Source organism: Stenella coeruleoalba (genome assembly GCF_951394435.1).
Source record: "Stenella coeruleoalba genome assembly, chromosome: 12".
NCBI classification, from domain to species: domain Eukaryota; kingdom Metazoa; phylum Chordata; class Mammalia; order Artiodactyla; family Delphinidae; genus Stenella; species Stenella coeruleoalba.
The window spans coordinates 59362120-59379020 of NC_137158.1; the positions used below are offsets into that span (position 1 = coordinate 59362120).

At 37.3% G+C, this 16901-nt stretch overlaps 1 protein-coding gene across 1 annotated transcript in view; it reads left to right on the forward strand.

Moving 5' to 3' along the window:
* Window positions 1–16901, forward strand: part of LOC307195531 (A-kinase anchor protein 7-like) — a 143234-nt gene that overhangs the window by 74972 nt on the left and 51361 nt on the right. Inside the window, exon 7 of the mRNA XM_079939667.1 lies at window positions 6013–6160. Within this exon, the coding sequence (XP_079795793.1) occupies window positions 6013–6160 (148 nt within the window). The remainder of the gene's footprint in view (window positions 1–6012; window positions 6161–16901) is intronic.

Sequence of the window (16901 nt, forward strand, 5' to 3'; positions counted from 1 at the left end):
TATCATTCTGTTCTTTTCAATTTATCTGTGTTCTCCACTTATCCTGAATCTGAATCCAAGCTCTACTTCTTACTAGCTGTGTGTCCTTCGGTAAGTGACATGATTTCTCTGTGACTGTTTCCTTGTCTGGGGATAATAATGGTACTAATCTTACAGGGTTATTGCAATTATTAAACAAGTTAATAAGTTCTTAGAGCAGTGCTTGAACATAGTAAATACTATGCAAGTATTTTCTATTATTGTTAAACTGATGGTAGGAAGCATCATTTTTTTCAGATTGGTACAAAACAATGAGCAAAGTACAACTGTTTTTTCTGTTTTCCATCACTTGTTACTTTTTCATCTCTGAAGTTACTGACAGGCACGAGGGAGAGTGTCGGGGCCCCAGGCAGGTAGGAAATGGGCATTGCTGGACAGAGGGTCGAGGCAGAGCCCAGGCCCACAGGCTGGCCGAGAGCTGCAGGAGGAGATGGGAAGGCTTCAAGGCAGTTCTCACTCGGGGGTGCTGGGCATTGGCTCTCAAACCACCATGCTGTTCTAGAGAACATTAGCTGTGTGGTGAAGACTCCTAGTCTCTTTCCATCCCTGTCAAGAACAGGCTTGGGTGGAATTGAGCCTGAATGGGAAGTGTCTCCATTTTCCCCACTGAGAGGGGCTGAGGGAGGACTGCAGCCAACAAGGAGGTCATCAGGTGTCTGTATCAGGAGAAAGATGGCAATAAAAGAGTACAAGTAAGAGTGAAAAATGTAGTTTTGCTGAGAGATGGAGTCATTAAGAATCGTAAAGTAAGATTTGCTTCAGGGAAGCCCCTTGTCAATATATAATCTTTTTATAACTTTGAATCACCAGTATGTAACTTTTCACTAGGATGACTATTCATCATTAAAAATAATTTTAGTCTTTTAACCAATATCGTATCACTAAAGATAAGTACCTGTTTTCCACTTATGAAAATGAGTGTAAAAGATTACCATATTCCTCTTTAATCAGCTGATGCCCCAAATGACAGGCCAATTTGCTTTGGCTCTTAGTTTGCATCCTGAATTTTGGTTTCATGTCATTATCACAGGAAACATACTTTTCTTTCATAGCTGTTGGGTGACAGGAATAAACTATTGGAAAACAACAGAGCTCCAGGAATATCAAGCTTAACCTCAGAAGGACACAATTTTTTCGATTGATATGCAGGCTGTTTATTTTTTCATCATGGAAGTTGCGATTATTATAATAAGATAACAAGTGGGCTTCCCTGGTGGCGCAGTGGTTGAGAGTCCGCCTGCCGATGCAGGGGACACGGGTTCGTGCCCCGGTCCGGGAAGATCCCACGTGCCGCGGAGCGGCTGGGCCCTGAGCCATGGCTGCTGAGCATGCGCGTCCGGAGCCTGTGCTCCGCAACGGGAGAGGCCACAACAGTGAGAGGCCCGCGTACCGCAAAAAAAAAAAAAAAAAGATAAGTAACAATATGAAATTATCTTGTATTACAAAAAAAGTTAACCTTCTTAACAAAACTCTCATTCCATTGTTTTTCTGATCTCAATAACTTTGTTGTAGAAACTAAAGATGAATAATAAGTATTTCATCTTTCAGAACCTTAACTGAATGATTTTCACACATTAATGTGATTTTTCATATTTTGTGGCTCTGTTTCCTTCCTATATTGAAAATAGAGTTGGATGCATAGTAATATAAGATTGAGCCCTCTTTGGTGCCTATTAAATTATACACATCATTTAACTAAATATAAATGATATGGTGAGTGCTTCCCGAGTAAATAATTTCCATTACCAGATGCAGCCATGAGACGATTCTAAAACTACACATCACACTCTCGATGGCATTTTTCCTGTATTGGCTCTTTGCATGCCAAGTTACAATCAAGAATGAAGTTCCTCAGGGTTTCATGGTCCATTGTATCAGAAGTTACCAAGTGGCTTTGAACAACACTGATAATTCTCCCTAAACAATACTTGAAACTAGGCCAAAGGGAAGTAAAACTTCAGTCATTTCTGAGGATTAATTAGGATAGTCTTGAAAAGTTTTTGTGTTTGATGTTTCTTGCCACTAATTTATTGTTTCAAAGTGTGCTGTTCTGTCTTTAACTTCCTATTTTCTCCTTCAATGTTATGATGCATAATTGATATGTCAGTTATATTGGGTACAATTATCAATATGAAGCCTTAAAAAATATACCCTGTTTCTGTTAGGTCCAAGGCAAACGTAATTTTCAAACATAGTACTAGACAATCACAAGGCATATTCAGTATTCCAGAAATGCAACACCCTTAGCGTGGTTTTGTTGAAGATACCCTACATATTGTTGGAAATAATCCCAACTCTCTCAGCCTTCACAGGTCAAATTTTCCTGGCTTTAACCATTTTTCTGTGGTTTTTCTTTGAGCTCTCCTAACATATTATACCTCCATCTTTCTTTAAATGACAAGGTACCTTGGAAAGGGTGTGGGCTGTGAAATAGGGAAGCAAAGAGAAATTTGTGGTCCAAAACTTGAAAACCAGCCTTGTAAGCTTTAAAATATAACCTTGCCAGGGTGATGTCTCTGGGACTAGTTTGGCAACCCAGTGGATCCATTCAGAAAATAGGAGGCTGCCTAGTCTTACTCTAAAGACATGCAATTTTGATGTACTTGTTTATTTTCTTTGAATGATAGTCATTTCTTTATTATGAGGGAAGAACACCACCTGCTGCAGCTGGATGGTGAGACTAATTCACATAGATTTTACTAGAACAGAGATGTATTGCCATGGGACACAAGAGCCTGAAAAAATCCTGCAAAATATACTGTCAAACAAAAAATTCCCCAGAGAACAAAGATCATGCTAATATTATATATCAGACAAAGCAGATTCTTATAGAATCTTAAAGATCTTCTAGATCTTTATTATTGAAGATGTTTTCTGATCAGGGCATATAACTTCAGTGCCTTCTAAGGCCTCATGCCTCTTTGAACCACAGCGCTCTCTATAAATTATGAGTTAAAGAATTAATTCCATTTCACTCTTTGGTAAAAAAATAACTCCTTAAGATTCATGTCGGAAGTCATCTATGGAGAATTCTTGCAAAATAGTTGGTGCTTACTTTTTGCTAAAATTAAATTAATTAGCCTAACAGATTAGAGTAGCTCTTATGTTTCCCTTATTTCTTATTTTTTAAACAATGACATCTTACAGAACTGAAATGGAGATTATAGTGGCTAGACAGTGCTGGCAATGGTATCTTGAAAACTGAAGGTCCTGATTTTTCTGCTGACTTATCACTGATCTTCTGTCTGGTCAAAGGGAATGACACCCTTACTCCACCCCACCCCCACTCAATAAACACACACGAATGAAAAAGCATTTGAAAGAGAAATAAGAATGGTCAGTTTCCATTTACTCGGAACCTTTTCCCCCTGAAATCTTACTTATTATTTTCACTAATGGTAATTATATATATCAATATATTACAGCATTTACCATATTTCACTGTTTTAAGCACTTCTATAAATTTACTTGTTTAGTGCATGTAACACTTACAGGTAGGTAGTATTGTTAATCTCATTTTACAGATGAGGAAACTGAGGTCACATGGCTGAAAAGCGGCTGAGCCAGGACTCGAACTCATGCACTGACTGGCCCTCAGTATTAGGCTCTGCTGTCTCTCAAGGCATTCAACTCACCAAATCAAAAGAAATCCATTCAGTTTCATTCTTGTTGAACTCTGAAAGAACAGCATTTGATATTGTCAACTATCCTCTTCTTGAAACTTTATCCTCCTTGGCATTTGTGACAATTATTTATCAAGCACTGCTCCATGTCAAGCACTGTTCTAGGCACTGGGGATATTTCAGAGAATAACAGTCAGATGAAAATCCTTGTGTGGAGCTCACATTCTAATGGAGAGAGACAGCTAATGACAGACAATGAAAATAAACATAAATTACAGAGTATGTTAGAAGATGGTAAGTGCTATTAAAAATATACATAAGTGTGTATAAAGGGAGAAGGATAGAGAGGATTTGGGAGTACCTCCTGGGTGGGGGGAGTACAAATTAAATGGCATGGTTAAGTGAGGCCCTATTAAGAAAGTAATATTTGAGCAAGGAATTAAAGGAGATGGGGATGGGCAATGAGGAGGATATCTGGGGGAAGAGCATTCCAGGAAGAGGGAACAGGCAGCACAGGGACTGTGAGGTGGATATGCCTGGCATGTTCACGGAAGAGCAAGGAGGTCGGGGAGGCTGGAGGGGGTCAAAGGGGAGAGTGGTGGGCATGAGGCCCAGGAAGTAGGGGGAGAGCAGAACAGGAGCCTGCAGGCCGGTCTGGTAATTTGACTCCTCCTTTGAGAGAAATGGAGACCTTTTGGAGAATTTTGACTAGAGGATGACCTGATCTGGATGTATGTTTTTATAAAATCACTCTGGCTTTAGAAGAGGCAACGGTGGGAAAACAGGAGGCTGTTGGGATAATCCAGGTGAAAGACAAAAGCAGAGGTGGCTCAGACAAAGGTAGCAGGAGAGTGGTGAGAGTTGGGTGTGTTTTGAAGGTAGAGCCAACAGGATTTGATTGGAGGTGGCGTTGAGGGAAAGAGGAGGATCAAGGATGACCCCAAGTCTTCCAGTCTGATCAACTCGAACTGAGGTGGGAAAGAAAGTCTGTGAGTAAAGGGGTTAGGAAAGATGGGGAGCTCAGTTCGGACATAGAACAAAAACATGTATCAACAAAACATGTTAAATATAATATTAAAAGTTAAGACCAACCTAAATGTTCAACAATAAAGAATTGAATGAATAAATTATATCTCCATACAATGGAGTACTATGGAGATGTAAAAATATTTTGCACATCAATATATTATTTATTGATAGGACATATTAAGTGGAAAAAAAGCACTGGTGTCAGTTAGTACTCATGGTATAACTCATGTTGTGCATAGGAAAAATAAAATACATAGTAAAATTTTAGTAGTAGTAATTTGGGGTGATTTGATATTTTTGTTTTTACATCTCTGTTTAAAATTTTTTTGTAACTTTTGTGAGTAAAAAGGGAGAGTATATTCTAATTGCACTTGAGTAAGATTTATATAAATATAATTTGATAATAATACATATGCATAAAAAGGACACTTGAAGGATATGCACCACAGGGTTAATGTATTTTATATAAATAACAGGGTCATGAGTGATTTTTCTTTTCTTTTTTTCTAGATTCTTTATATTTTCTAAGTTTTAACAAATAACAGGTATTTCCAGGGCAATGTAAAAATATATATAAATTTAAAGAAAAAGTTTGCGCACGGTCAGCCGGTAAACTTGCCCTGTAAAGTACTGTATCTTCATCTTATGGACTGTGTTTTTGGACTATGAGATGGGTATAAGACCATGTATAGTAAGGGGAGGGGAAGACATTCTTTCCCATATTTGGGGGAACTACCAAGTTACCAAGGGCATCCATCCCACTGTAATTTTTCAACAACCAGCCCTATTCCTGCTGTGAAAGTACACTGAGAATCAGGAGGGGCAGGTAGAGAAGAACTTGGAAGATCCATTGACCGCTCTACTCTAATTCAAATAACCTTTGTCTTTCAGATGATTTTTTACATAAGTTTAAAAATTGCATCCATTTATTAAAACATTTTACACACTGTAAAGTGTTAAGATCCATATCACTTTAAAAAGTTCACCCATTGCTCCATTGTTGTTGGAGATGATTACTCTTCCCATGGTATATCAAATTTCAACTTGATATACTTTATTATTTCTGAAGCTTAAAGTATATGAAGATTTGAATGCTTCCACGTTCAAACTCAACGCTCTTTAATGATTTTTAAAAAAAAAATACAACTCATTCTAGGCAGAGGGACTTTAAAAACAACTTTACAACAATTTTGTGGTATCCATTTTAAGATGCCAGTAGGCAGTCAACATGTAATATCAGGTTCTAAGAAAGTGGTATAGATGTGAGCTGGTTGCTTAGGTGAAATGATTGATTGATGTGATTTTGTTTTGTTATTTCAAGGGAGTGAAAAAAATAGACCCCAAATTCTATGAAAAATTTATCAGTCACAGATTTGGAGAAGAAATGGTACATCGCATAGATCTTTGCTCCATGCTGAAGGAAAAGCAAAGTAATGGTTATTATCATTGTGAGTCTTCAATTGTGATTGGTGAGTGCCATTTAAAAATTACTCATTATCTTTGATTTTGATTTCTTTAGCATAATTTTGTTTTGGCAAATGTTTATGTTGTATGTTTTTCTCAATGACGTATTTTCCTAAATATTACGTTTTGACAGTAATACATTAAACATTTTGTGGAACATATTTAGTATTCATGTTTATTAATCAAGATTTTAGTACCTGTGGTTTTTATACTTTTGTGCTTTAAACACAGTCATCATGAAGTCTTCAAATGTTGATTCATAATTCATTTCAGTTTAATTTTATTTCGTGAATATGAAGAAAGCATTTTCTCCAGTGAAGACCTACGTGACCACAGCATTCTATACCAGGCATTTTTGTGTTCACTGCTTCTAATTAGGAAGAGAATGTGCCAGGTCAGAAAGTTTCACTCTGGGAAGGGAAAGCATAGGTGGCCTGCAAAGATTGAAAACTTGTCCTTTAATTTCTTCCCTAAGAAAAACATGTTTTAAGGGGAAACAAAGATTCATACATAAATGCTCTGTCATCATGTCAGGGAGATGGCATGTGATGAGACAGGTTCATACACAGTTATGTTTCCGAGTGCAAAGTGTGTACACCAAATGAAGAATCTGAAAAACCAGAACAGGGGTATTACTCATTGTTTGCAATGGAATGTCTTTTAAAGGAGCCTGATCTGTTGTGATTAAAATATACAATTTCAAACTGGGCAGTCTTCTTACAAAATTGTGAACTTCAAGACAACCTGATTTGTATACTTTTGAAGTAACATGAAAATACTCAGAGAAGATAAATACCAATATCTAAATATTTCAAGGTCTTCAACCAAGGTAATTTCTCTCCACATCAGCTTGAAGAAAACCTATGGAAATACACATCCTGAAAGAATCTTTATATTGAAGTTTAAAGTATTTTAAAAATGTTCAAGAGACACAATTTTGTTTTTAAATTCTCACTAGAGATCTTCAGAGAAATCATTATTTTACCTTCCAAAGATCTTAGCAGCTATCTTAAACAGAAGATAATACGTCATTTGAATTTTATGTTCTGGAACATTTCAAGTGTGCTTTAAGGAAGATTTTTGTGTTTTCAGAATCTCTGTAAGAGAGCTGCCTTCCATCAAAGTTTTGATGAAGACCAAACATTGCCGTTTAGGTTCATTGTAAAAGGCAAATTTAAATGCTTGTTGCATAATATAGATTTTGGCTGGCTTTCCATATCTTCTCTGTAATTACGTTAAACCAACCTTGAAGGAGAACTCAGTGCTTCATTGCCTTTCCCACTCCCATTTTCTAAAAAAAGAGCAGAATGTAGATTTTACTGAAGGTATTGCGGGGCTGCATTATATAGCTCACAGCATGGGCCTCCTATATTGCCATTGCACGGCTCTGTTCAGGTCATCCCAGGTTACTGTGTTCCATTCACTGAGTTTTCTTTTATTGCTCTTTATCAGCTTGGTTTCTAAAATTCCCCTTATTATGACAATTTCTCTAGATTTTTCTCTCAGACTTCTTTCTGTCTCACGCTTTTCTACTTCAGAGCAATTTAGTTTCTTTCAAACTTCACCCATCTTATATCCCCATATCAATCATATAACATTATTTAAAAAATGGTTTTTGCCGGTTACACATACTCTATATTCTCCTGCCTTTATGAACATTAAAGCAATATCTGCATCTAAAATGATAATTATTATTTAATAATTAGCCAATTTTAATACACACTAGAGTCTTGTATTTGCTATGGATAATGACTGATTTTCTTGATCTTACCTGAGTTTTGCAACAGAGAATACTGGGCAGGACTCTATCTTTGTGAGTTTCATTTCTTGTTCAGATTTTTTTTTTTTTGTATTATCTTTTTTTAAAAAAAATTTTATTGGAGTATAGTTGATTTTCAATGTTGTGCTAGTTTCAGTTGTACAGCAAAGTGAATCAGTTATACATTACATATATCCACTCTTTTTTAGATTCTTTTCCCATATAGGCCATTACAGAGTACTGAGTAGAGTTCCCTGTGCTATAAAGCAGGTTCTTATTAGTTATCTATTTTATATATAGTAATGTGTATATGTCAATCCCAATCTCCCAATTTATCCCTCCCCTCCCTTACCCCCTGGTAACCATAAGTTTGTTTTCTATATCTGTAACTCTATTTCTGTTTGTAGATAAGTTCATTTGTACCCTTTTTTTAGATTCCACATATAAATGATATCATATGATATTTGTCTTTCTCTGTCTGACTTACCTCACTAAGTATGACAAACTCTAGGTCTATCCATGTAGCTGCAAGTGACATTATTTTGTCCTTTTTTATGGCTGAGTAATATTCCATTGTATATATGTACCACATCTTCTTTATCCATTCCTCTGTTGATAGACATTTAGGTTGCTTCCATGTCCTGGCTATTGTAAATAGTGCTGCAATGAACATTGGGGTGCATGTATCCTTTCGAATTATGGTTTTCTCCAGATATATGTCTAGGAGTGGGATTGCTGGATCATATGGTAGCTCTATTTTTAGTTTTTTGAGGAACCTCCATACTGTTCTCCAAAGTGGCTGTACCAGTTTACATTCCCACCAACAGTGCATGAGCACTCCCTTTCTTCACACCCTCTCCAGAATTTACTGTTTGTAGATTTTTTGACGATGGCCATTCTGACCGGTGTGAGGTGATACCTCATTATAGTTTTGATTTGCATTTCTCTAATAATTAGTGATGTTGAGCATCTTTCCACGTGCTTTTTAGCTATCTGTATGCCTTCTTTGGAGAAATGTCTATTTAGATCTTCTGCCCTCTTGTTCAGATTTAACTGGCTTCCGTTGGTATGGTTTCTCTTTAATTTGATACTAACTCAAATTTAATGTCTGTTTCCTGAACTTTGAATCAGTATTGTGTTGTTTGCATTAAAGAGTGAGACAGATTTCAGATCTTAAGATATTTTGTATTCAGAATTCTAGAGTGGAAGTTAGGCTTCAGGGACTCTGGGAACCTTCTGAAATTGTTTATAAAACTTTGTATGTAGGTACATATGTGGATTTTTCTGAGGAGAGAATTTATTAGATTTACATATTTCCTATCTCTTAATTTGTTAATGGTGCATTCTTGGAGAGCACTGGATTCCAAATCACTGATTTTCTTTTCAGCTGTCTCAATTATATCATTTAGGACATTAAAAAGAAAACAGGGGCTTCCCTGGTGGTGCAGTGGTTGAGAGTCCGCCTGCCGATGCAGGGGACACGGGTTCGTTCCCCGGTCCGGGAAGATCCCACATACTGCGGAGCGGCTGGGCCCCTAAGCCATGGCCGCTGAGCCTGCGCGTCCGGAGCCTGTGCTTCGCAACGGGAGAGGCCACAACCGTGAGAGGCCCGTGTACCGCAAAAAAAAACAAAAAAACTAATGACTATGCTTCATTTCCAAGATCTCCATTTGATTCTTTTTCATCCTTTCCTGTTCTGATCTTTGCTTTATAGATGCTATTCCTTCATTTATTTCTTTGATGATGTTAATATAATTAATTTTGAAAATTCATGTTTTGAAAATCTGATTCCTTGGGTGTGAATTCTACTATTTGTTGGGTCTTTTGTGGCACCTGATTTCCTCTGGTGCTTTTAAAGTTTTTTTTGAGAGCTCATTTAATTGTGCATGTTTCCCCCTCATAACCCCATGTGTGGTTTTGCAGATGTCTCAGTTCTAGTCCCACAGGGTACACTACTTTGTATGAGGTTAGGAACTGGCAACAGCAACCATCTTTGTCCATAAGGAGTTGGAGTGCATTCTTCTTGTGTCTCTTACCAACTTGCGAGGTTTTCTTAAGAGTAAAGATAATTTGCCTTTTGCCATATTGACTTCAAATATTTTTCCAGGTTTTATTTTGCATTTAGTTTTGGTCACAAGATATTTTTCATATTAAATGTTTTTAATTTTTGTAAAACTATAGATAAAAAAATTCTGTGATTTCTTTAATTATTATGATAGCGTCATCTCCAAACCAAAGATTTGATACATTTTCGTTTATATTTTCTTCTGATTTCTTTGTTGTTATTTTTGCATTTGAGCTTTTCATCTATCTGTTGGGATCATTAATTAAGTAGTCAGACATAGAGGATTAACATAGAAATCCAGTTACTAAAAGTGGTTGTGAAATAGAGATTTAGTTTTAGGAAATTTTTTTAGAATGTTTTTTTTACACCCCACCAACCTTACTTTGTGTTCCAAAGATCACAAATTAGCAGCCTTTCATGTTGTACTCAACTAACACAGAGTTTTTAAATTTGTTTTTATAATTTTAATTACTTGCCAATCTGGGGGTGATTTTATGTAAAAAATCTGGGTTTCTGATGCCTTTGAATAATCCAGAAATGTGGCCACACGTGCTCTACATTCTTGCATGCAGTGATTTCCTGGGTGGGGTAGTAGGCACACCTTGAAAGTAGCTGCCTTTCATCAACCCCTGACTCTTGTTCTTCTACAGTTTGCCTAACTCACTTGCACTACTTGATTGGTTCCTGAAGGCATCTGAGTTTGGATCCCCCGGCAGCTGCTGCTGTTCCCTGGGTCTACTTTTCATTTCCATGCTGAGCATTTTCCTCTGCAGCTTCTGCCATCATGCATCTTTATATGGAGTGTTAGGGGAGTTTGGTAGGATATGGAGGCAACAGTCACATGTTCAGATGCAAGAGAAAGGTACTACATTCTAATTCTCTCATAATAAGAAATGTGGTTGATATTATGCTTACCTAATATTGAGATATAACTCCTTCAAACCTAACTGCATTAATCAGCTAAAATTCAAAAAAGAAAAAAGTGAAAAGCCAGTTCTTCCTGGTGAATCCAGGAATGAACTATAGCTCAGATATCCTAGAGTGGTGAAAGCTGTTGTCTGTGAGCTACTTACTGGAGTTGGGTGAATTAATTTTTCTCTTGCAGCTCTGTTCCATTTATATTTCCTTAGGGAAGGTAATTGACTAAATGACACCCTTTGTAAGATTGATGAGCAGTTTAGTGCTTGCAAAGACTAGTTTACTTTCAGCTGTCAGACGCCTCTTAGAGGAGGCAGTGGGGAATTTGGAAAGGTCGAGAAGAGATATATATATATATATATATATATATATATATTTATATATATATATATTTTTTGCTGGCCAATGTACTTCTTTATAGCTTCTGCAAGCAGAGGTAGAAACATGATTTTCTGAGAACCCCAGCTGTTTTTTGGTTTAATAATAATTATTCACCATTAATTTAATGAATGTTATTGAAAGTGTACAGTGTGTGCACTTCTCTCAGGTATAATGAGATACAGAGAAGTATAAGACATAGCCCTTAAGAGTGATATAGCGTTGGGGGGGGGAGGGAGATGCAAGAGGGAAGAGATATGGGAACATATGTGTATGTATAACTGATTCACTTTGTTGTGAAGCAGAAACTGGCACACCATTGTAAAGCAATTATACTCCAATAAAGATAAAAAAAAAAGTGATATAGCGTCACTGGGGAGCTAAGACTATATCTGAGAAATGGAGAGGGAGGAGGAGTAGAGAAATAGGGCTTCATCCCTGACAATAATGGGCTTTGATAGGACACAGTGGAAGAAGCTTTAGCTTCTAGGAAAGTGGGGATGGGGCGCGGCAGAGCTTGGATAAATAGGATGAGGTGGATAGTAGAGAAAGGACACTGTCCAGGAACAATAGGTACAGTTTACAGGGGGGAGAGAAGCAATAGATTGGGAGGCAGGGTTGGGGTAATATTAGTGATAATATTAAGTGATAGGAATAATAGTAATATTAGAGATAGGAGGCACCGTGACTGAGTCTACAGTCTAGTTAGCTGAGGAAGCTACAGAGGGGAGGTTTGTGTGTTTGAGGAGTTGGTGAGGGAGGTGGGAAAGGAGATGGGCACAGTTGAATATACTAAGTCAGTGAGTAAGTGATAAAGGAAACTGAGTAGATAGATGTGAGATAAAAAGAGGGTGAAGTTTAATACTCAAGAATGACTTAGGATTGGATCCTAAAGATAAGACCTTCAATTAGTTCTAACTGTAGAACAGAGGCAGTGAGAGGGTTAGGGTTGGGCTGACCATCAGCTGAAATAGAAACAAACAGGCCTATGCAGATATGGTGATAGAAGAGGACAGGGGTCATAGGCAGTAAGTTAGCGTCATCAGAGCTGTAGTCAGCAGTCTGTAGCCAATGTCAGATAGGTCAGACCAACAATACACCAGACTCAGACTTTATGGGCTGAAATGACTATGGAGAATTCCAAGTGAGTTGAGTCAATGACTTTATTCTATCCAGGTGTCCCTGCTTTTTTAGAATCACTCTTAGACCTGGACAGCTTAGACCAGTCCTGTCAGTCTTAAAAGCCTTGTCATGGTCCATCCAGCGATTCCCGGTGGTCCTGTGTAGGTAGTGGTTCAGCCAAAAGGAAAGTACTTTTTGGGGTTACTTCTAAGGAGACCCTGAGATTTGACTGTGGTGTTCTAACCTTCCATGCTTCTTTACCATTAGGGGTCAGGGCAGAGCTCCAAAAGCTCTGAATCTTGCCCAGTTTGGTATGTAAGCGTGGGGGTCTTCTTTATGGAAGATAATGATGTCAGTGTAATTGACCCATTGGTTGATAGGGTAGGAAGGGGTGCAGGGAAAAGGAAGTCAACAGTTTTTCTTCCTTGGGTGAAAGGCGTAGCTAGGACAAATATCTTTCAGCTTTCTAGAATCCATAAATCTGAGCCTTTGTCATATCAGTGATAAGTAATACATTTCTAAAATGTTTAATTTGAAAATGTTTATGTTGCTAAAATGTCATACATCACTTAAAGGTTTACTTAGTAGGTAGGGGTGTTGGCATTAGATATGTGCTTAAACGTCTGTTTTTGCTGACATGAATCATTTACTTTTTTTTTGTTTTACATCTTTATTGGAGTATAATTGCTTTACAATGTTGTGTTAGTATCTGCTGTATAACGAAGTGAATCAGCCATACATATATCCCCATATCTCCTCCCTCTTGCATCTCTTCCCACCCTCCCTATCCCACCCCTCTAGGTGGTCACAAAGCACCGAGCTGATCTCCCTGTGCTATGCATCTGTTTCCCACTAGCTATCTCTTTTATATTTGGTAGTGTATATAGGTCAATGCTACTCTGTCACTTCGTCCCAGTTTCCCCTCCCCGGACCCTGTGTCCTCAAGTCCATTCTCTACGTCTGCATCTTTATTCCTGTCCTGCCACTAGGTTCATCAGAACCATTTTTTTTAAGATTCCATATATATGCGTTAGCATACGGTATTTGTTTTTCTCTTTCTGCCTTACTTCACTCTGTATGACCAGTAAAAATGTGCTTCATTGTGCTTATCTTATGAATGATTTAATAGTCTAAGGCTACACTTTTGTTGGGCTTTAAACTCTTATGGCTTTAATCACTATTTCTCGAAGTTTGGTCCATGGATCCCTGGCAGTCCCTGAGATACTTTTAGGGTCTGTGAGGGCAAAACTATTTTTATAATAATACTAAGATATTATTTGCTTTTTCCTCTGGATTATCATTTGCACTGATGATGCAAAAGCAGTGGTGGGTAAAACTGTGGGTTACCAGTGTGAATCAAGGCAGTTGCAAAAAAAAAAAAAAAGCCAATTTCACCTAAGAATGGTCTTGCTGAGTAGTAAGAATTATTAATTGTATTTAATCTCAATCTTTGAGAATGTGTCTTTTTAATATTTGTGTGACAAAAATGGGAGGTGTTCATAAAGCACCTCTGCATATTGAAGTGGGAGATTAACTCAGGGAATAGCACTGTGTGGTTGTTTAAGTTGCGAGCTAAAATGGCCACTTTCCTTCATGGAACACCATTTTTTCTTGAAAATTGACCCATGGACATTTTTCATTTTCACACTTGGGTGTTCGGCAGACATCTTGAAAATAAATAAACCTGTCACATCAAGGACAACTGACATGATTTACTGCTAATGATAAAATTCAAGCTTTCAGGCAATAATAAGAATTTTAGAAAACTGTAATCTATTACCTTGAGTTGACAGAGTCTTAAATTTAAAGACTTTCTCCCACTTTTAAAAAAAATTTATTTTATTTATTTATTTTTGGCTGTGTTGGGTCTTTGTTGCTGTGCACGGGCTTTCTCTAGTTGCGGCGAGCGGGGTTACTCTTCGTTGTGGTGCATGGGCTTCTCATTGCGGTGGCTTCTTTTGTGGAGCATGGGCTCTAGGCACGTGGGCCTCAGTAGTTGTGGCACGTGGGCTCAGTAGTTGTGGCTCGCGGGTTCTAGAACGCTGTCTCAGTAGTTGTGGCACATGGGCTTAGTTGCTCCGCAGCATGTGGGATCTTCCCGGACCAGGGCTCAAACCCGTGTCCCCTGCATTGGCAGGCAGATTCTTATCCACTGCGCCACCAGGGAAGCCCCCCCCACATTTTTTTAATGGAAAATTTTATACACAAAAGTAGAGAACACAGAGTAGAATAAGGAACTCCATTTTTCCAGTTTATCTATCACACTATCTGTCTTTACTTTATTGAGGTATAACTTATCCACGAGACTTGTACCTGTTTGAAGTGTATAACTTGATGAGTTTTTTTTTTTTTTTTTAAGAATTTTATTTTTTATTTTTTTTGTGGGACGCGGGCCTCTCACTGTTGTGGCCTCTCCCGTTGCGGAGCACAGGCCTCGGACGCGCAGGCTCAGCGGCCATGGCTCACGGGCCCAGCCGCTCCGCAGCATGTGGGATCTTCCCGGACCAGCGCACGAACCCGTGTCCCCTGCATCGGCAGGCGGACTCTCAACCACTGCGCCACCAGGGAAGCCCCTTGATGAGTTTTTAACATATGTATGCACTTGTGAAACCGTTATCATCATCAAGATACTGAAAATTTCCTTCACCCCCAAACATTTTCTTGCTCCCCTTGGTAATCCATAAAGACTTACCTAATGAGGTGGTGTAATATTAATGAATTTTTTGATGTTATATAATGATATATGTCAAAATATGGAGAATCTGCATAACTCAGTGAATCAGTATTTTTAAAATGACTGATGTGTGTTGTTACAAAGACATGCATGGATAAAAGGCCCATTGAAAGGTCAGTATAGACCACAAGATTTGACTGTAAAGAGTATGAAAAGTTCATTGTTATGCTTTTAAGATTCCACATTGCAACTAAACTTTAAGAAACTACAACTTGTCAAGTTCTGATGTAATATCAAAGAAGAATATCTGCAGTTATCTGAAAAGGCTATTATTCTCTTCCTTCTTCTAAATATACTTCTATGTGAGGCTGGATTTTTCTTATACTTCAAATGAAACAACATATTGCAACAGATTGAATGCAGAATCAGATATGAGGATAAAACTGTCTGATTAAGCCAGACATTAAAGAAAATTATGAGAATGAAAAATAATGCCATTCATTTCACTAGAAAAATTTTTAATTTAAAAAATACAGGTATTTTCACAAAATATTTATTATATAGTGGATTTATTATTGATATTTTGAAAGGAATGAATAAATAAAATTTTAAAAATTCTGTTTTAATTTCTAATGTAGTAAATATTGACAACATAATCCAAATAAACAAAAGCTCTTGGTAGGGAGAGATTGTAGATAAGTTTTAAGAGTGTTAAGGGGTCCTGAGGCCAAAACATTTAAGAACTCCCGATTTAGTTCATGTGTCCAAGAAAACTATGAAAAAAATTTAATCCTCAGACAACATTCCAAACTTAATTTTGATCAATATTTCCTACTCTTTCTTTGAACAAATTAATTTTGATGGCTACTCAGTTATCTCTCTATAAAATATAAACTAGGTTGATTCCTCTCTCCTTAATGTTTTTGTTTATCCCTTTTAAGTTTCCATTTAAGCATTCTGTGGTAAGAATGTGACAAGTAGAAAAATACCCAAGACTGACAATAGCATAGCTATATGAAACGATGCATTAAAAAAATCATTATTATGTGAAATTTATATTCTATAATATAGGAATGCCTCTTTTGTGGTAGGTAGGACCAAAACATTTTGTTTTGTTTTCTTTTGCACAGGCTGACAGGGAGATGATTAAGAAAATTTCATCTCTAGTTAGACTGAGTAAGATGAATCTACCTCAAGCATGTTAGAAGAGGGAAAAGTGAAAAGACAATTTATCACCTAAGGGAACTGTACATTTTTTTTTTTTTACTTGAAAACTTAATTATCAAGTAATTTAATAAGAGCTGAGTGCAAGGTATTTAATTATTTACTCTATGACACACAAATTGAATGGCCATGGAATTTATTACCCTGATGGATACTTGTAAGTGTACTACGCTGGGTTAAAAGAAGAAAACCAAGAGTATCCTGCTTTAAATGGGACTTACATCATCCTACCTAGAAAGCATAGTGTTCTTGAAAAGTGGAACGTTTGACGTGGTAAAATATTATATTTCAAATGCCAGTCCTGTTCCTTTTTGTAATCTAATTGTCCTCTTCTTACAATGTTTCCTTGATGAAACCTGTCTTCTAAAAAGAAAGTGAAGTTTCATTATTTATGCCCCTCATAAAATTGAAAAGCAACTGATAGTTGGAACTCTCAGCTTGTTTCTTTCCATCTGCTTGAGTTAGAGGAAGTTGCAGGGTAAGTAACTGAGCAAATTAATCATAATGATGGCTCACTGTATTTTAAGTGGTATATCAGCTATTAATCTGATGCTAACACAGAGTGACAGCTGTGGCTCAGGCTATTTTGAAAATCCAACCATCCGT